The following is a 21,203-nucleotide window of genomic DNA, read 5'->3' on the forward strand; positions in this document are numbered from 1 at the left end:
CGCCATACGTCTACCAAATCATGCCGACGTAAAAAGCGCAAAAGAGCCCGCCTGTCACCTCTAGCATAACGGATGGAGGAATTAGAGTTATCCTCCTGAGGATAGCAAGTAAGGTTAAAGTCCCCTCCTACGAGGAGAGTACCTTCAACATGATCCAACAACACTTTTTCTAACAACGTAAAAAAGGCCCCCTGACCAACATTAGGTGCATAGATATTCAATAAGCTATATAAGACGCCGTCCAATTCAGCTTTGACCAGAATGTAGCGGCCCTCAGCATCCCGCACAACCTCTCTCAAGACCACCTGGACACGTTTATGAATTAAAATGCCTACCCCCTGAGTTTTTTTCCGGATCTTATTAGAGGAAAGAAAAACATGTGGATAATTATTATGAACAAGCAATTTCTCATAATGGGACTGAAAATGGGTCTCCTGAATATATCCAACAGCAACATTCAGGCGATTCATTTCCTTGAACAATAAGCGTCGTTTTTGTGGAGTATTCAAACCATGAACATTATAGGACAACAAAGTAAGCTTATCCATGCATATAATGAAAAGAAAGAACACACAATATTGCATATCCCTTGTCACATTCCACAGCACCCAATGCATTCATCCCACTCAATCGCACCTCCAAAAGGAACAATACACAGCTATATTCCCTCATCATCGCATTCAAAAACACTCGGTCAAAATACACCCCACCACCCCAACACCCCCTCCCAAACTCCCCGTAACACCCCTCATGGTCCAGCCACCAAAGTACCTGGATACCACGGTACAGGAAGTGTAGAGAAACAGCTCCCATTAGGACCCCCAATAGAAATCTACAAAACAACCCCCGCAGCAGTAAACACACAGCAAAAAGAAATATACATCACACAAGAACTCATGAACAAAACCCACAGATGCAAAAGTTCAAAGAGATGAAGTTGAAGCCGGCTCCAAAGGACGACGAGCAGTAGCCGACCGGGCTACTCTCTGCCAGCCGAGCCCCCGCACAGATTTAGGAGCAGGAGACCGCTGCGGAAGCGGAGCCATCTCCGAGGCTGTCATCATCCCCGCCTCCACCAAGCGAGATTGAACATCAGCCACAGTTATCGCGGAATAGTTCTTGCCTGCATGAGTAAAAGCCAGCCCAATTGGATATATCCAGCGATACCGAACATTGCGCTCCTGCAATATTCGGGTACAGTCCCGATATGTGCGACGACGGGCCAAAGTTGCAGGGGCCACATCAGGATAAACATCAATGTCCACATCTTCCCATTTTACAGTACCTCCAGAACGCCTTACTGCTCTCAGCACGTGTTCCTTGTCCATATAGCGATGAAAGCAAGCCACTACATCACGGGGACGATTGACATCACGAGGGCCAGGGATACGATGAGCCCTATCAAGCAAGGGCTTCCCCACTTCCACAGGCGAGCCAACAGCCTCCAAAGCCTGGATGCAGATATGATCAATCACCTCCATGCAACGAGAATCAGAAACAGTATCAGGCACCCCCTTAAAGCGAAGGTTGCAACGCCTGGATCGATTCTCCAAATCTTCCATTTTCAGGGTACTCACATCTGCTTTCTCCTCCAGCGTCGCAATCCTGCTTCGAAGCCGGGTCAACTCAGTGCTATGAGCCTCCACAGCTACTTCCGTTTCACCCACGCGGCTCCCAATCTCACCCACCTCACGCTTTAAGTCAGCTACAACACTGTGGATGTCAGCCCGAACCGCCGAGAGTTCAGTCTTCAGTTCTTGGAACCAGCCACGCATCTCCTGTTGAAAGGTCGGCAACGCGACCTCAGGGGGCGAGCCCTCAGCAGCCGCGATCGGTTCAGGCGCCATTTTAGAGCTAGCTTTAGCCGGCCCGTTTGGGATCGGCGACGAGAAAGTCTTAATGTCTGTTTGTTTCTTCCGTGTCGCCATCAAAACCGCGCAGGAGAGCCACACCAACAAGGCAGGGGAAGCAGAAAGCGCAGGAACCGCCAATCGCGCGGAGGTAGCAAAAAAACAGCACCGGGGTCCACGGAGCTATTCCTCTAGGCTGCCATGAGCCACGATGACGTCACTTCCTCCTCCAGCACAACATCTAACTGCATGTCCAGCTGTCTGATCATCCAGACCGCTAAGTCCATCTTTATACCCCATTTTTGACCAAAAATTCATCCAACTCTAAAACGCTTAGAAAAAGACCTTCTGGGCATGGGAGGGACCAGAAAAGTAAGGGACTGGACATCCAGACATGGCACCAGACTAGTGGGGTACCTTACAGGGCACTGCTGTAAACTTCACAAAAAGAATCCCACATACACATCTCACAACAGCTCCCTTATAGGTCATAGTGAGCCCCCCCAAAACACCCCCAGAATCTACTAGACCCACCTGTCTACCACCCCAATAGCCCTTATGGCTGCAAGAGCTACTTATATGGCAGTACAAAAGGGTTAGGGGGGTTTTGGGGGATGCACATTTTCCCCCATTATTGCTGTGATTAAAATGGCTTATGGGCCTGGGTCCTCCTCTATTTTGTTTTGGTCCTTTCCCCCCCCTTTCTCTTTATACAAATTGTATTTCTGCCCTTCTCCATCCTGTATCGGTAAGTTAATGTTTGTCAGTGCATTATTTGTAATTTATTTTTAAACGTACGTTCTTTTTATACTTTGTTTTTATATTATGTAAAACCGCTTTGAATTTTAATGGCGGTATATCAAATTTTGAAATAAACCTGAAACCTACAAAAGTACCCAAACTAACCTGATGACCACTGCATGCATCAGAGTAAAGCAGCCCCACACTCCCCCAGTGCTCACTGACCCCCTTCCACCACACAAAAATGAGAACAAAAAGGTACAGACCTGTCTCTAAAACAGCAGCATCTGGTATGGGGGAAAGGTGTCTTAAGTAGCCTGATGTGTGGGCTAATGAACTACATTTATGGTAGAACGTGTGAGCCTACCCAAAACCTGCTATACTGCCATATAGGTGCCACCAGCCATAAGTGCTATTGGGGTGGTACACAGGAGGGTATAGTAGGTTTTGGGATGCTTACCCTAAATTAAAAGGGAGTTATGGTGAGATATACAGCGGACACCCTTTATGTGAAGTTCACAGAAGTGCCCTCTAAGGCAGTGGTTCCCAACCCTGGCCTGGAGGACCACCAGGCCAGTCGGGTTTTAGGGATAGCCCTAATGAATATGCATGGAGCAGATTTGCATGCGTGTCACCTCCATTATATGCAAATCTCTCTCATACATATTCAAACCCGACTGGCCTGGTGGTCCTCCAGGACATCGTTGGGAACCACTGCTCTAAGGTGTCCCATTGCTCTGTCGGGATGTCTGAGGCCAGTCCATTACTATGCTGTCTCCATCCACGTGCAAATGGCTTAGGACGTTTTCAACCTTGATGCTTTTCTGATTGAAAATGGGGTATAAAGTTAGACATTCTGGTGGCCTAGACATCCTGGTGGCCAAGATGCCTAAGTAGGCAATTAAAAAAAAATAAATATATATATATATATACTGTATTTGGACATCCAAAAGTTTTCCATTCGAAAATGGCCATTTTTATAGATATATCTAATTGGTCTGATTTTATATACATTGGAGGCCTGTTGCATTCAAACTTATCTCAGGCATATTCATAGTGGTAGTCTTGAAAACTCATCTGGCTATGGGTGAATCAAGGATAGGGTTTGGAACCAAATGTCTAGCATCCACTTGCAGAAAAAATATGGACAAACTGCAAAATTAAGCTGAAAAGTAGAAAATCAATTACGTTATGTTCCGGTGGTTCTTCAGTATGCGTGTAAGAAAGGATTTAATATGACAACAGTTTGACGCATAGTCCAATGAAATCCTTGCTGAACATTTAATATATCAAAACTGTTTGCTAATTCTAAGCATATTTTATGCCGTTCCATAATTTTATTTAGCTTGAAGGTATCATTGTGGTTCTGTGAAAGATGAATGACAATTCACTCATCCATGAATTTCTGGAGGCTGTGGAAGAAGGTGACCTGGAAGCAATAAGTGGTAGTATTTCTTCAGTTCTCTCAATTCTTGGAAATATAGACTTCCAGCACCCTGAAACAGGAAATACAGCTCTGATTATTGCTGCTGAAGGAAATCACAGTGAGGTAAATAGTGCATTCTGTAAAATTCTTCATTGACCTTGGTCTTCCTCCTTCTATGTAACTGATGCAGATACAGCAACTGTAATTTTACTTGTAGTGGGGTAGTTATCAAATTGTGTTATAGCTATAATGTGCATTATTCCCCCCCCCCCTTAACATTACTGCAGATCACTTACTAATAAGATGCAAAGCATGCAAAATATCTCATTACTATGTAAATGTCAATAACATGGATTGCAGTGAACGCCATGGTTTTGGGCTTGTGCCTCTGCTTAGGAAAGACATTTTGGACAAATTCTGTGACTGAAATTAACCTTGCAATTTACCATGTTTGCTTCTAATCTAAAAAGATCATACAAGTTTTTGCTAAACGGTCATGTTTCCTTCCCATTTTTGAATCTTTTATTTTACAAGGCAACAACAGCATTAGAGTATGATAAAGCAATGTTACTTACCGTAACAGTTGTTATCCAGGGACAGCAGGCAGCTATTCTCACTAGTGGGTGATGTCATCAGACAGAGCCCCGGTACGGACGTCTCACAAGCACGTGTTGCTTGTAGAAACTTAAAGTTTCTAGATGCCCGCACCGCGCATGCGCCGGTGCCTTCCTACCCGGAGATCCGGGCGTGTCTCCTCAGTTCAGGTAGCTAGCCTGAGAAGCCAACCCAGTGGAGGTGGGTGGGACGTGAGAATAGCTGCCTGCTGTCCCTGGATAACAACTGTTACGGTAAGTAACATTGCTTTATCCCAGGACAAGCAGGCAGGTATTCTCACTAGTGGGTGACCTCCAAGCTAACCTCAGTGGGATGGAGGGGGAGTTGGCGACTTAAGAGAATAAATTTTTCAATACTGTTTGGCCAAACTGTCCATCCCGTCTGGAGAGGGTATCCAGACAATAATGTGAGGTGAATGTGTGAACCGAGGACCAGGTGGCAGCCTTGCAAATTTCCTCGATTGGTGTTGATCTGAGGAATGCTACTGAGGCTGCCATTGCTCTGACCTTATGGGCTGTGACCTTACAAGGAAGTGATAATCCAGCCTGGGCATAGCAGAAAGAGATACAAGCCGCCATCCAATTAGAGATGGTGCGCTTTGATATGGGTCTTCCCAGCTTATTAGGATCGAAGGAGACAAAAAGTTGAGGAGTGGATCTGTGTGGCTTGGTGCGATCCAGGTAGAAAGCCAAGGCACGTTTGCAGTCTAGAGTGTGAAGGGCTGATTCTCCGTGGTGAGAATGAGGCTTAGGGAAGAATACTGGAAGTACGATGGATTGGTTGAGATGAAATTCGGAGACCACCTTAGGCAGGAATTTCGGGTGAGTGCGGAGGACCACCTTGTCATGGTGGAATACTGTGAATGGTGGGTCCGCCATCAATGCCTGGAGTTCGCTGACTCTGCGAGCGGACGTAAGGGCTACAAGGAAAAGCACTTTCCAGGTGAGATACTTCAGAGGGGCCCTGTTGAGTGGTTCAAACGGGGGCTTCATGAGGTGGGAAAGGACTACATTGAGGTCCCAAACCACTGGGGGTGGTTTGAGAGGAGGGTTAACATGGAAGAGTCCTTTCATAAATCTGGCGACCACCGGATGGGCCGAGAGGGGTTTCCCTTGTAGAGGCTGGTGGAACGCCGCAATAGCGCTCAGGTGGACTCGTATGGATGTGGACTTGAGCCCAGATTGAGATAGGTGTAGGAGATAGTCCAGCACGGAGGATAAGGAAGCTCGCTGAGGTTCCTTTGACTTAGAAACACACCATGAGGAGAATCTGGTCCATTTCTGGGAGTAGCATTGTCGAGTGGCGGGCTTCCTGGAAGCTTCCAAGACCTCCCTCACTTCTTGTGAGAATTGGTGAGGGGTTACGTTGAGAGGAACCAAGCTGTCAGGTGGAGAGACTGCAGGTTGGGATGAAGTAGTGATCCTTGATGTTGAGTAAGTAGTGAAGGAAACACTGGAAGTGGTACTGGTTCCCTGCTGCTGAGTTGGAGTAGGAGGGAGAACCAAGGTTGTCTGGGCCACCGAGGAGCTATTAGAATCATGGTGGCCCGTTCGAGTTTCAGCTTGACCAGAGTCTTCTGGATCAGCGGGAATGGTGGGAACGCATATAGAAATCGTTTCCCCCAGTTCAGTAGAAAAGCATCTGCCTCGAGGCGATGAGGAGTGTAAATCCTGGAGCAAAACTGAGGCAGTTTGGCGTTGTGGGGAGCCGCAAAGAGGTCTATCTGAGGCGTCCCCCATTGCGTGAAGATTTGGTGAAGGGGGCTGGAATGGAGAGTCCATTCGTGCAGTTGTAGCAGACGGCTTAGTTTGTCTGCTAAGACGTTGTTCTCCCCCTGGATGTATACTGCTCTGAGTAGGGTGTTGTGGCGCACCGCCCAGTCCCAGATTCGTAGAGCTTCCTGGCAAAGGAGGGCCGAGCCCGTGCCTCCTTGCTTGTTGATATAATACATGGCGGCCTGATTGTCTGTGCGAATGAGGATTACCATGTCGTGGAGTAGGTGTTGGAAAGCTTGGAGCGCATTGAAGATGGCTCTGAGTTCCAGTAGATTGATTTGGTGTAGTCTCTCCGCATTGGTCCAGAATCCTTGGGTGCGGAGACCCTCCAGATGGGCCCCCCATGCGTAATTCGACGAATCGGTCGTGAGGACTTTCTGATGGGGGGGAGAGTGCATCAGCAAACCTCTGGATAGATTCGAAGAGGTCATCCACCAAAGTAGAGACTGCCGAAGAGCAGGTGTGACTAAGATGCGTTTGGATAGTGGATCGGATGTCTGATTCCACTGTGATGCCAGGGTCCACTGGGGGATCCTGAGGTGGAGTCTGGCAAAGGGTGTCACATGTACTGTGGAGGCCATATGGCCCAGGAGCACCATCAGTTGTCTCGCCGGTAGGGTTTGGCGAGTCGACACCGACTGGCAGAGATGAAGAAGAGACTCCATGCGTTGCCGAGGTAGGAATGCTCGGAGTCGGGTGGTGTCCAGGACCGCTCCGATGAAGGGGAGGGACTGGGTGGGTTGTAGATGAGACTTGGAGAAGTTGATCTCGAAGCCCAAATTCTGGAGGAAGTAGGTTGTAGCCACGGCCGCCGAAGTGACCTCTGGGGCTGACGGGGCCTTGATGAGCCAGTCGTCGAGGTATGGGAATACCTGTAGACCCCTGTCCCGGAGTGCTGCGGCCACTACCACCAGGCACTTTGTGAAGACTCTGGGGGACGAAGATAGGCCGAATGGTAGCACTCGATGCTGTAGGTGCAGATTTCCCACCCGAAATCTGAGGAACTTTCGGGAGGCCGGGTGAATGGGGATGTGAGTGTAGGCCTCCTTGAGATCCAGGGAGCATAACCAGTCGTTCTGCTCGAGGAGGGGGTATAGAGAAGCCAAAGTCAGCATGCGAAACTTCTCTTTGACCAGGAACTTGTTGAGGGCCCGAAGGTCTAAAATGGGTCGCAGGTCGCCCGTTTTCTTCGGGACGAGGAAGTACCGGGAGTAAAACCCTCGGTTCAATTGGTCTGACGGGACCGGCTCGACAGCCCGAAGCTGGAGTAAGGTTTGGACTTCCTGAAGAAGAAGGGCGGTCTGCGTCGAGCTTGAAGGATACTCTCTTGGGGGATGGTCCGGGGGGACCCGGTGGAATTGAAGAGAGTATCCTTCTCTTATGATGGTGAGGACCCATAGGTCCGTAGTTATGGCCTCCCATCGATGGTAGAAAAGATGGAGGCGGCCCCCTATGGGAGAGGCCGAGGTTATGCTCCCGGGGGGGGCGTCAAAAGGGCTGGGGGGCCTTAGGTACGGCCGGTGGCTGAGGTTTTTGCTGAGACTTCTGGGGAGGTTGTCTCTTCGCAGGCTGCCTCGCAGCAGGCGTTTGTCTGGGCATGTAACGCCGCTGGTAAATCAGGGGTGGCCTGGAAGGTCGAGACTGTTGAGGTTTGGGTTTGGGCCGCAGGATGGATTGAAAGGATTTTTCATGATCCGACAGCTTCTTGGTAACAGTTTCGATAGACTCATCGAACAGGTCAGCTCCAGCACATGGTACGTTGGCGAGTCTGTCCTGAAGGTTGGGATCCATATCGATGGTACGGAGCCATGCCAGGCGACGCATCGCTACCGCGCTTGCGGCGGCGCGTGCCGAGAGTTCGAATGCATCGAAGGAGGATTGCATCAGCTGGAGGCGTAATTGGGAGAGAGAGGCTACCACTTCCTCGAACTCGAATCGAGCTTGGTTGTCTATGAACGGAGTGAACTTGCGGAGCACCGGCAAGAAGAACTCCAAATAGGAAGAGAAAAAGAAGTTGTAGTTTAGCACCCGTGACGCCATCATGGAGTTTTGGTAGAATTTTCTACCAAATTTGTCCATCGTTCTCCCCTCTCGGCCCGGCGGTACAGAGGCGTAGACCTGGGAGGGATGGGAGCGTTTTAGGGAGGACTCGACCAGCAGGGATTGGTGGGAGAGTTGGGGTCCCTCGAACCCTTTGTGGTGCACGATGCGGTATCGAGCATCGAGTTTGCTGGGAATCGCCGGTATGGAGTACGGTGTTTCGAAACACTGCATGAAGGTCTGATCCAGCAATTTATGCAGGGGGAGCCGAAGCGACTCCGTTGGGGGGTTAGGTAAATGCATGGTGTCCAGATACTCTTTGGAGTATCGGGAGCCCGTGTCAAGGGTCACATCCAGATCATCCGCCATTTGTCGGAGGAATGATGAGAAGGACAATTGTTCCGCCAGCGTCGGTCTGTGGGACGGGCTGGCGGAGGAGGAGGCCTCCAGGTCCGTGGACATCGGGGAGTGACAAGGAGAATCGGGCACCGGTGTCTCCTCGTACTCTGGGCCCCTCGGAGGGGACGCCTCTGATGAGGAGTATCCCCTACGTTGCAGTTTTTTCTGCGGTGACACCTCCGAATAGCGTGAGGAGTGCCAGGATGAGTGTCTCGATCGGTGCCCGTCTCGGTGGCGGGACGGGGATCGGGATCGTCTGTGCATCGCATGGTCTCCCGAGGTCCCCAAGTGGATAGGGCTGGAAGCAGTGGATCGCCACTGGGTTTGCGATGCGGGTTCCTGCGATGCTACCCAAGTCTGGTAAGGAGTACGGAGGAACTCTTCCTGACTATGCCCAGGGCTTCGAGTATCGATCGAAGGTCTGGTCCCATGTTGGCGCGGAGGCGTAATGGGTTCTAATGGCGGCATGTCGGTAAGCGAGGCTTGCCGCGTGGGTATCGCCGCCCTCCCTCGTTCGTCCTCGTCGGTTGTCGAGGTCGAACAGTGTGGGGGAGGGGGAGGGGGCGGGCCGCCCCTTTGGACCGGTACCGGGAGGTCACCCTGTATGGCAGCGATGAGCCCGGGTCCGATGGTCTGCATGAGCTCAACGAATTGAGCTTCCAGCACGGACCGTAGCGAAGCCGATAGGGAGGGATCCGCACCGAAAGGGGGTCCTCCTGCACGGGCATCGCGCTCCTTCGAGGTCGAGTGCTTCTGCTTAGTAGCTTTCGGCACTTTGATGACCATTGGTGGCACTGTGGAAGGAAGAGGTACCTGAACCGAGGAGACCGGGGCAGGCACCGACGTCGAGCTCGTGGATGGTGTCGGGGCGAGCGATGCCGGTTTCACCGCACTCGATGCAGGAGGAGTCGATGCCGGTTTCGCCCGCACCGGGGAGGTATCAGATGAAGTGGAGGCTGAGGGATCCTTAGCTGCGTCCATCTTGAACATCGATTCCCACAATAGGCAACGCCGCTTGAAAGAGCGTGCCGTAAGGGTAGAGCAAGGCCCGCACGATTTCGGGATGTGGTCAGGGCCCAAACACTGCAAACAGCGCCAGTGAGGGTCCGTGAGTGAAATCGCGCGTTGGCACTTGCTGCACTTTTTAAAACCGGTGATTGGCCGGGACATAGGCCGGAAAATCTCTGCCGCGAGGTCGAAGCCCGTGGGCCTGAGCCACGTGGCCGGCCCGTTCGACCCGCCGGAGGAAATAATCTTCTCCTCTTTTTTTTTTTTTTTTTTGAAAAAGAAAAAGAACTGTTAAAGTAATTAAAAGAAACGAAAACGAAAACGCGGACAAGGAAGGCAAATTTAACTGAATTCAGCTAGCGCATGAAGAAGTTGAACTTCTCAGCTCCGCGGAAAAGAAAGAACTGAGGAGACACGCCCGGATCTCCGGGTAGGAAGGCACCGGCGCATGCGCGGTGCGGGCATCTAGAAACTTTAAGTTTCTACAAGCAACACGTGCTTGTGAGACGTCCGTACCGGGGCTCTGTCTGATGACATCACCCACTAGTGAGAATACCTGCCTGCTTGTCCTGGGATAATATGTATTATTTTCTTGTTTTCAATACATTTTTGTTTACTGAAAATTTATCTTATATAGACACACAGTCATTCATGGTATGAGGTAAATGGGCAGGATCCCTTTTTTTTGTACTCCAGTCACCATGTAATGCCTACCCTACCAAATCAGTAGTTAGCCCTGCTTGTGAAAAACAGGCAATCCAAACATTGCAATATGCCTAGAGAACTGATACATCTCCTATCAGGAAAGACATCCAAAACAAACTGGTTTCTTGCACAGAAACTATACACTAGTATAGTTTAGTATAGTATAGCTGTGTACCACAGCAAGATTCCAGATGTTTCAAGAGACGTCGCCGGTGCCAGCTGACTGCCTAAAGGAGAGGCATATCCTGTAGGCAGGTAGCCGGCACCCGCACCTCTTCTCCTTGCAGGTGCCTCTCCTGCTCTAGCACCTCAGGGCCTCGACTGGATGCGCATGACATCACATCGATGACCGCACATTTCCAAGTGCCCTTCAGCCATGGCCCAGAGTTTACTGTGCTACCGAGTAAAAATGTTTGCAGGGCACTGCCCTAGCGCAATACCTGACCTTGGTTACACAAGCAAAGCACAGAATAAGCGATTATGGATTAGAAGCAGAAAATGGCAGATGAAAAAAATGAACTGGAAACCCAAGACAGACAGACTTCGTATGTAATGCAGTACTGGAGAAGTAGAAACACTGTGCAACATACAAAGGTATCAGAGAAACATGTTTCTCAAAGCAGAGAAAAATCAAAGACAAAAAAAAAAAGAGCTAGAAACCTTGGCCTATTTCTGAAGAAAAGAGAAGACGGAGCAGCTATTGCAGTAAAATATGTTGGATCCTACCATTAGGCAAGAAATTTGACTTGACCAAGGACAACGCAGACCAAGACCGGAACCCTGAAATTGTTCTTGTTCAAATTGTTCTTGTTGAAATTGTTCTTTGTCAGTGCATTATTTGTAATTTATTTTTAAACGTACGTTCTTTTTATACTTTGTTTTTATATTATGTAAAACCGCTTTGAATTTTAATAAGGCGGTATATCAAATTTGATATGAAATTGTTCTTTGTCAGTGCATTATTTGTAATTTATTTTTAAACGTACGCACATTATTTTATTTATTTATTTTTATTGCTGCTTGACATACCACAAATTATCCTTAAATGCATCCATGTGGTTTACTTGAAAGATGACATATACAATTACATCATAAACGTTACAGCAGGTACATACAAACCTAAAAACTGTGTCAACAAGTAGATGTGTTACTTTGACAAATTGTCTTGCCAATAAAGTTTATTTGAATCTAGATCAAAATCCGAACCATGAAAAGTTAGGAGAGGTGAGTTTATAACTTAAAGATGAGAGGCTGGTAAGTCCAACACAGGATAGTGAACTAGATAGCCAAAATGGTTCACAGCCAGCATAGAAAAGTTGACAAATGTAAATTTTGTAACACTGAACTGGAAACAGATATACATCTCATAACCCCCTTTTACAAAACAGTAGTGCGTTTTTTAGTGCCAGCTATGGCGGTAACAGCTCTGACGCTCATAAGAATTCTCTGAGCGTCGGAGCTGTTACTGCTGTGGGTAGCGCCAGTGGCGTACCTAGCATATGTGACACTCGGGGCCCATCATTTTTTGACACACACCCCCTCCCCATCTGTACGAAAAGCATGATTTTTAGTAACAAACCACACATCACACATGAGTACCTAGAAGGCAGCATCTTACATATTGCAGTGAGCAGTACATCAATACACCCATTGTAAAACTAAACAAGCCAGACTAATACAGATCAATCCTACACCGTCAATACTAACAGAAAACCATGTCTTTCAAACACACAGAACACAGAAAACACCTTCGCCTAGTATGGAATATGTCATCACAAACTAACCCCTCCCCCTTTTACAAAACTGTAGTGTGGATTTTAGCCACAGTGGTAACAGCTCTGACGCTCATAGAATTCTGAGCATCAGAGCTGCTACCACTGCGGCTGGCGCTAAAAAACGCTCCATAGTTTTGTAAAAGGGGGGATAAAATAGAAATACATAGACAAAGGTTAAATTGAACCATGAAGAAGCTGGACTCTGCATACAATGCAACACCACAGAAACAGTGACACGTCTCCTAAAGCAATAAATAAATAGAACATTTTTGTTCTATCTTTGTCTTCTCTGGTTTCTGCTTTCCTCATCTTCTTGTTACTCTCTTCCTTCCATCCACTGTCTGCCGTCTCTCTGCCCCTATATGGCATCTTCTCTCCTTCTATGCCCCTTCCAGAAACTGTATGCCTCCCCCTTACATCTCTCCTTTCACCCCCATTGGTCTGGCATCTCTCTCCTCTCCTACACCTCTCTTCTACAATCCCTTTCTTCCCTCATTTTCCTTTTCAATTTATTTTCTGCATCCATCTAGATTATATTCTTACTACCCTCTCATCAATTTCCTTTTTTACTGTCTACCTACAGCTCGCCACCTCTTTCCCTCACCCCCTCCAGTATTTCCCTAACTCAATCCTTTTCCCCATCATGTGCCCTTCTTTTATTTATCCCCTCCTTCCATTATGTGCCCTCATTCTCTACCCCTTCCATCTAGCTAAAGAAGCACTGCTTGGGCTTTGCACTGCAGTCCCCAGTTATGTCTCTAGCAGGATATATATTTAAAATCTGATATATTCTAATGACAAAATAGAAATAAAATTATTTTTTTTCTACCTTTTGTTGTCTCTGGTTTCTGCTTGTATCTTTTTTTCACTCTTTTCCTTCCAGCATCTACCCGTTCCATCCACTGTCTGCCCCTTCCAGAAACTGTCTGTCTCCCTTTACCATCTCTCCTCTAGACCCCCCCCCCCCTTTGGTCTGGCATCCACCATCTTCCCTCTGTTCCCTCATGGTCTGGCATCTTTCTCCTTTCATCTCTCTTTCCCTCCCCCCTGTGGTTTTTACCATCTCTCTCTTCTCATTTACTCTGCTCAGATCTGATATCTGTCTCCTTCCCCATTCTCTGGCATCTCTCTCTCTTCCCTTTCCTTCTCTGGTCTTCCTTCTTTATTTTCTGCCTCCGTCTAAATTAAATTCTTTCTTACTATGCAGTCCTCAGTTTCCCTCTTTTCACTGTCTACTGCCACCCCTTTCCTTCACCCTTCCACTATCTCACTAATTCTATCTTCTTTCCCCATCCAGCATATGTCCTTTTTCTTTATCCCTCCTTCCATCCAGTATGTGTTCTTTCTCCACTTCCATTCAGCACTTGCTCTCCCTTCTCCCCACTTCCATCATCTGCCCTCTTCTCTCTCCCCACTTCCATCATCTGCCCCTTCTTCCCACTTCCATCATCTGCCCCTTCTCTCAATCTCTCCATAGGCCCATCTTTCTCCCTTCCTCTCACCTTTCCAATTTTGGCAACAAGATCAGCAATGCCCCCCCCCCCCCCCGCCTTGACACTTAAGATCGGCAATGGGCCTCCTTCTACCCCCGGCATCAACAGAATTTCAGATCGGCAACATGGTCCAAAGCTTTTCTCTGACTCAGCTTCCTGTTTCCGCCCAGACAGTTCAGTCAGAGGGAAGCTTTTGACTGAGCACTGCGTTGCCGATCTGAAGTTCTGTTGATGCCGGGGTAGGAGGAGGCCCATTGCCGATCTTAAGTGTCATCGCAGGAGGAGGCTGCTGATGCTGCTCATTACTGTTGCAGCCCAGAAGCTGCCGATGGCCCCAATGCGATCTTGCCGGCCCTGCGTGACTGCCCCCCCTTGGTACGCCACTGGGCAGCGCTAAAAACTGCACTACGGTTTTGTAAAGGGGGTGATAATTAGGTACAACATACTGATGTCAGAAAAGTCATATACAGAAAGCATAAGGTAGCACATTTCATCCCTTCTTGTAAGCAATATAAACTATACTATAACATTGCTGTGGATCATAATCCAGCCAGAATTGTGGAGAATGAAGTTGTGACCATCCGGGACATTTCTTGGAGGCAGGAACATCAGTCAGCCCTGCTGTAGTTGCTCTAAATTCCACTAGAGTCTGAAAGCTGCATGATTTCAGGTCACCTTGAAACATGTTCTGAGAATGTAATGTGTGAAAATGTTGCTACAAGTGTCAGAGTTGTTAATGGAAGAATATTCACTGTGAAATTTCCTAACCCATTCTGAGTTCTTTGTGGGAAAAGGGATAGAAAATGAATTAAATGAATAAATATAAACATGGCTTGGTTGGAGCCATAACTACTTGTATAGAACCTGCCTTTTCTATTCAAGTGCAGGAAGCTGGCTTAAATATTAGGTGCATAGGCAGTCAACTAGGGCAGGGGTAGGCAATTCTGAACCTCAAGAGCCACAGACAGGTCAGGTTTTCAGGATATCCACAATGAATATGTATGAGATGGATTTGCATGCACTGCCTCCTTGAGATGCAAATCACTCTCGTGCATATTTATTGTGGATATCCTGAAAACCTGACCTGCCTGTGGCTCTCGAGGACCGGAATTGCCTACCCCTGAGGTAGGGCAACAGTTTCTGGGGTGCTGCAAAGAAGAGTTACAACTCAAAGTGAAACAATAGGTCCCGTCAGCACCTATTACACCAAAAAGAATCTGATGTTTATGTGTCAAACTATCATTGCACCTTGCACTAATGCTCACTGAGGTACATTATTTACTGCAAAACTCATTTTTATGCCACGAGACCTATTTATTAATAATACAAATTAACTGCATCAGCATGCACTAACATCGTAAGACCCTTTCTCCAATATTCATTTATCGTGTCTTTCTACCTCCTTAACTCGGCATTCATCTTTGCCTCTCTATCTCCAATTTCCATTACATATGCCCCTGCTTCTCACCCCCATAGTATCTTCCTTCCTGTTCCTTCTCCCTCCCCAGAATCAGCCTTTTTCTCCAAGACTCAGCATTAGCATCTGCCATTGTTAGCCCCCTACCCCCTTCTCACACCCCAACAATTCGTCCCATCCCCAACTGCTGTGTCAGCTTCAGCCCTCTTTTCCCAGCACCAGCTTCCCTAGCCCTCTATTGCCAAGCCCTAGCATCAGCCCCTTTCTCCCACATCCACTCACAGATTCAGCCCTTCTGTTCCATCCCTTTCTCCCATCTGTCCCCTTCTTACTCTTAGCCAATGTATTTGACTCATTTAAGTGGCGAAAGCTTGCGCCTTCACTCCCAGCTGTTCCGTCAGCCACACTGCCATGGCATCTCCAGACCAGCGTAAGCACTGCTAGATGCAGAGCAGCAGGAAGTGAAAGAACACTATAGTACTATGTTCTCTCAGGGTTTCCGCAACTGGCATTGTGCTTATTGCAGGTTTCCAGATCTTGCTGTGTCTTGTCAGGTAGAAACCGACGTTTCAGCCACCATGCTGTGATTTTCTTCTGTCATCATTTAAATATTTAGGAGGTTGTTTTTGTTATTCAGCTGTGAATTTTAGTGTTCGTGTCAGTCACACACATGAACACTGTCTATCAGGTGTGTCACAACAGATAAAAGTTGAGAAACACTGCTCTAGATGTAAAAAATTTGGTCAAGCCAGGGCCCATCTAGTCCTCCCCATTCTGACATCCCCGAGTTTCTTCCCTTAATCTAGCACAACCATCACAATGACACTCCTAAAGCTAATCCTAGAACCCAGTCTAAATACAGTATTGCCTTTGTGCAATGATTGCGAATCCCTCCATTTAAAGATAATGAATGCTGCCTCAGCTAGGCTTAGGAATCCAGTCTAATGCTAAATTTTATTTGTTCTGTGCTGCTTAGTAATGAATAAATTTATTTGCAGATTTCCAGAGAAATTGAACATAGCAGTGTAATGTATTAATCTACTGAAACATAACATGATTACATTGGGGCCCATTTATTAAACCACACAAAAATTAGCAGTTACCGTGGCTTAATGTAGCAGCTACATAAGACAACCATGGGGGTATTCCCAGCATTATAGATCCTATGTTATAAGTTCCATTAGCATGCAATACTATGGCCAGGATTCACTAACCTGCCCGATCAGGCCCAATCTGGGCAGCTCCAACTAGGAAACTCTAACATGCAGATGAGGGCAATCGGAGGAACGCCCCCATCTGCAAGCATGGATCACACGGTAGCGATCCCCACGCATGTGCAGACCATCTATAGATGGTCTGAGCATGCGTGGGACCTCCAGGCCGTCGGAGTTGGGGTTTTTTTTCTTCTTCTATTTTTTTTTTTTACTGAGCACAGCCAGGGAACCTGATTGCTAGACCTCAGGACCGGCGATCAAGGAACTTTTGGGAGCACTTGGTTTTAACCCGCTTAAGCCTGCAGGTTAAAAACATGAGCTTGCGGTGCAGGGAAGGGTGGGAAAATTCAGGGGGGGGGGAGGGATCTGCATATTTTCCTTCCCCATGCCCAGCAGGATAGATGAGCGGCAGAAGGATAGATGAGCGGGGGCTGCAGCTCGGGGCCCAGCCAGCCCATACAATTACAGGGGTAGCCTGTATTGCCTGGAGACTGGTGAGAATGGGTATGCCCTTGGCTCCCGGCAGCCGCAGCTGTGTTAGGGCAGGCACGTTCAGGGCTGCAAGAGGCATTCGGGGCTGACAGGGCAGAGAGCAGAGCTGCAGGGCAGTCGCAGAGGGCTTCAGCGACTGATCCTCAAGCAGTCGCTTTTTTTTTCCGGCCAGCCCAGTCGGTGTTGCAGGGGTTTCTTTAGTGAATTGCAGCTCTGCCTATTTTGCATGCCGTTGACCTGATTTGCATGCTTGGATTGGAGGATGGTCGGAAGACAGGTAAGTAAATCGGCCCGGGGTCGCAAACTGATCAGTACATGATCGGTTTGCTTTGTGAATCTATGTTTGGGGTTAGTGTAAAAGCACTTGGCACCTCCTAATTAGAAGGCGATAAGTGGTCCTGCATTAACTATGTTGTAGCACATGGTACAAGGTCCCCCAACATTGTTTCCATTTCTGGAAACAGTCCTTAAACGCATCTTCAGGATTTGCCAAAAATTGTTGCGTCGAATTTTGCTTTGTCTTCAATGATGTCAAATTACTTTCCTTTCAGCATGGATTTAAGTTTAGGAAACAAGAAGAAGTCAGCAGGAGCCAAGTCAGGAGAGTAAGGTGGCTGGGGAAGAACTGTCATCGTGCTTGTTGCACAAAATTTGTGGTGGTTGTTCTGGTCATCAGTCAACAACTGTGGAACAAACTTTGCCACAATGTGAGACATCCCCCAACTTCTCTGTTAGAATGTTGTGACATGAACCAATGGAGATGTTGCATTCCTCTGCCAGTTCTCTAACAGTTAATCGCCGATTAATGTGCACAAGAACCCTCATCAGTTGATGTTGAGGGTCTTCCAGTTCACGAATCGTCTTCCACTGATTCACAACCACTTTTGAAGCGTGAATACCATTCAAAACACCTTCCACAACTCATGACATGTTCCATATAAGCCATTTTCAACGTTTCATAAGTTTCTGTAGCGGTCTTACCCAATTTAAAACGTGCTGCTCGTTGATGTTGCACATGATGAAAAATAGCCAATCACAAAAATACACTTTCACAAAAACTGCTGTAGCTCGGAGATGAAAACAGATATCAACAAATGAAAAAAAGGAGGTTACTCATGAGGTTTCAAACTACCCAACGCTGCTTACCATGTCTTAAAAGAACTTCCCATTGTTGCACAAATTCAAACTGTCCTGGAACTTTTTGAACAGACCTCTATCTGCAGTACACTAACCACAAAACACATTCCATGCTTGTCCATGACACACTCTCTCACATAAAAGGCATTTAATGTGTGCTAAATACAAAAATAGAGTATTGTACAATCTTTTATTGCAACTCTGCACTAGCAGTTACTGTGGGGTAAACCATGTATTAAGTACTTAATGTGGTTTAGTAAAGGACCTAATATGTAATAAAAGACAAAAGAATAAAGATGTACAACATTGTATGATTACTGGGGTGACAAATGTACTTTTTACATAGGGGAAGCCATATTTTGAGCAATTCAAGCAATATCATCAAATATATTTTACACCAGAGATAGGGTTTTGTTAAACAGAATGTAATACCTTTTAAATTTCAGTGACAGTGGAAGACCCAATGATTTATTAACCCATTTCTATATTCACTGCATAACTTTATTCTTATCATGGTGTTGCAGGTGGTGTCATTTCTGTTGGAGAAAAGAGCAGATGTCACTCTTTGTAACTATAATGACCAGACAGCTGTACATGTTGCTAGGCCTGCAATCCGGAAACAGCTGCTGTCTGGTGTAAACAGAGCCTCAGCTCCCCAGATACAGTTCATGCAGACAGCATGGCAAGGTGATCTCCAACGTCTTCAGGAGCTCGTGGTTAGTTGATTAGACCTTTCTTTTTAAATGTTTTGAATTCAGGGAAATTAAAGAAAGAAAAAGTGTGCTGTCCATTCCTGCTTCCCACCTTCACTGCCCTTATCCTCCTCCTTCTAGCTTTATTCCTTCTCATTTACTTTGAGCTGCTATTTTTTTTTTTTAATATATATATACAGTCAAACCTCGGTTTGTGAGTAACCCGGTTTGCGAGTGTTTTGCAAGACAAGCAAAACACTCAGCAAACTTTTGACTCGCAAACCGAGTGTTGACTCGATTTGCGAGCACTCCCCCCCCCCCCCGGATAACCTGCATCGCTTCCCCCCGCTCGCAAAGGCCCCCTCGCTCCAACCGGCACCCCCCCGAACAACTTATACTTACCCCCCTCTCCCGTCTAGCGCAGGCACAGATCGTGTGCCTAAAAGATCTTCCGGCTTCTGCCTGCCTGCCTGCCTTGAGCATGCATCTGCGCTTGCTCAAGGACTTCTAATTCTCCCTCTCTCCTGGCTTTTTGGTTGTTCCTTTCTTCCTCCAGAGCCCTTAGAGCAGGAATGTCAAAGTCCCTCCTCGAGGGCTGCAATCTAGTCAGGCTTTCCCCAATGAATATGCATGAGATCTATTTGCATGCACTGCTTTCATTGTATGCTAATAGATCTCATGCATATTCATTAGGGAAATCCTGAAAACCCGACTGGATTGCAGCCCTCGAGGAGGGACTTTGACACCCCTGCCTTAGAGGGAGACTCCCAAGCAAGTTTGGGAGGAAACTGCAAAACCAAATCAGAACAACTGGATTTGGAGTAACCTGAAAGTGATTCTGTGGTTTTTATGGACTTGACAGTCTTGTACTGAACCACTGACCGATGCCTGTGGACATGTAAATAGTTGATCGCTACCATCTGCAAGCAAGTTAATAAACTGTTCTTTACAGTGTACCTCTTGGTTTCTGTCTGTTTCTTCATCCCGATGGGCAGGGGAGACTGTGTGAGTGATTGGAGCACCAGGATCTGCATCTCCTCTGCCATAGACTTGTCCAGCCCTAATCTATGCCCAAGAGGACTGTGAACTGTGTGCCCCATGGGCAGAGTTACAAATGAGATCTCCCCCCCCCCTATGCCGATACCAATCAATCAATAAAATATTCTTTATGTGAGCCCTGATGTGGGGTAGGTAAACCCCCTTTTAACCCCAAAGAGCTGGCCGAAGCCCGTTGCGTAATGCAGGCAGGCGGTATGCCAGGGCTACAGAAGTATCCTGAAAATGAAAGCACAACCTTAAAACCAATTATTTCCTAGAAGAAAACCAAAACTAAGCTATCTAACAGACTAGTAACATCCAAACTATCAGAATTATTTGACCAAAATACATCTGTAGTGGAACAATCTTGAAGAGAGAACATATAGGTTGAATGTTGGAGGACCTACCACCTACAAAATGGGTAGCAGTTAGTGCACATATGAAAATATGACAAAATGGCCACATGCTAATGGCACATAGACATTAATGCAAAAAAAAAAAAAAAAAAAAAAGATCATTTTTTTTATGGCTGAGATAATGGCATTAGAAGACGTTAAGATCTGTTTAAGGTGTGCTAAGGCCACTTTTTACTGCAGCTTAGTAAAAGGCTCCCAGCTTTTGCCCTGCACCACGTAGGAGCTCTCAAGTCTGCTCAGCTGTTCACTGCCAATTCCAATTTTTATCCAGTTGTTATCCATCAGGTTTTCTTGTATTGACACACTCTAGGACCCTGAGGAAGGAGTGCTTCTTCTAAACACGGACCGTGTCCGGTCTTATCGTTCCTTTTGGATACAGACTGTTTTATGATCGTTTATTAAAAGACATGGCGTCCTGTACATCATCATTGCAGTTTTTGTTCTTCGACTCGCTATTTCACTGCAATTCTGTTGGATTCTTTGTTTGTGGTTAACTCCTTCTATCTGCCAGACTGTTTACGATACAACCCGTAAAACAATTTTCTCAGTAATAGCACCCACATTGTGGAACTCCCACCCTTCGAATTTGAGGCAGGAAACCAATACGGCCAAATTCAAAGCAAGCCTGAAAACCTCTCTTTATAAAGATGCCTATGAGATATAAATCAGGATTCTGAATCATTTTATTCCCAACGCCTTCTGTGCTTTCCCATCCCCATTCTTTTTTTTTTATTTTTATGAAATGATGTAACCCTTGCTGTTCTCCTTTTGTATCATATGTCATACCCCCTGTTGTCTTTTATTATTCATGCTTGCTCTCCCTCTTTTTAGACTATTATTTAAACAATGTTTTTATGTTAACCGCTTAGGAATTTTTAAGTGGTACATCAAACCGTAATAAACTCAAAACTTGAATGACTGAGAAGCATGTAAACTGGTATCAATGTAGAATATAAGAACATAAGAATAG

General features: G+C 46.8%; 1 protein-coding gene and 1 long non-coding RNA gene across 5 annotated transcripts in view; one reads left to right on the top strand and one right to left on the bottom strand.

The window, feature by feature from the left end:
• MAP3K19 (mitogen-activated protein kinase kinase kinase 19) overlaps nt 1–21,203 on the top strand; it is a 62,122-nt gene that overhangs the window by 6,169 nt on the left and 34,750 nt on the right. For 2 of the 3 annotated variants that reach the window (XM_033944956.1, XM_033944959.1), the window contains exons 2-3: nt 3,937–4,140; nt 18,612–18,803. In XM_033944956.1, coding sequence (XP_033800847.1) covers nt 3,967–4,140; nt 18,612–18,803 — 366 coding nt within the window. In that variant the 5' untranslated portion in view covers nt 3,937–3,966. The remainder of the gene's footprint in view (nt 1–3,936; nt 4,141–18,611; nt 18,804–21,203) is intronic. The other variant, XM_033944958.1, reaches the window with a different exon arrangement.
• Nucleotides 3,282–21,203, bottom strand: part of LOC117360715 — a 49,679-nt gene continuing 31,757 nt past the window's right edge. For both annotated transcript variants that reach the window (XR_004539494.1, XR_004539495.1), the window contains exons 4-5: nt 18,520–18,623; nt 3,282–4,087 (exon numbers count right to left, since the gene is read on the bottom strand). This is a non-coding gene — a long non-coding RNA (uncharacterized LOC117360715). The remainder of the gene's footprint in view (nt 4,088–18,519; nt 18,624–21,203) is intronic.

The sequence above is a fragment of the Geotrypetes seraphini genome, chromosome 5 (assembly GCF_902459505.1).
Source record: "Geotrypetes seraphini chromosome 5, aGeoSer1.1, whole genome shotgun sequence".
Lineage (NCBI taxonomy): Eukaryota > Metazoa > Chordata > Amphibia > Gymnophiona > Dermophiidae > Geotrypetes > Geotrypetes seraphini.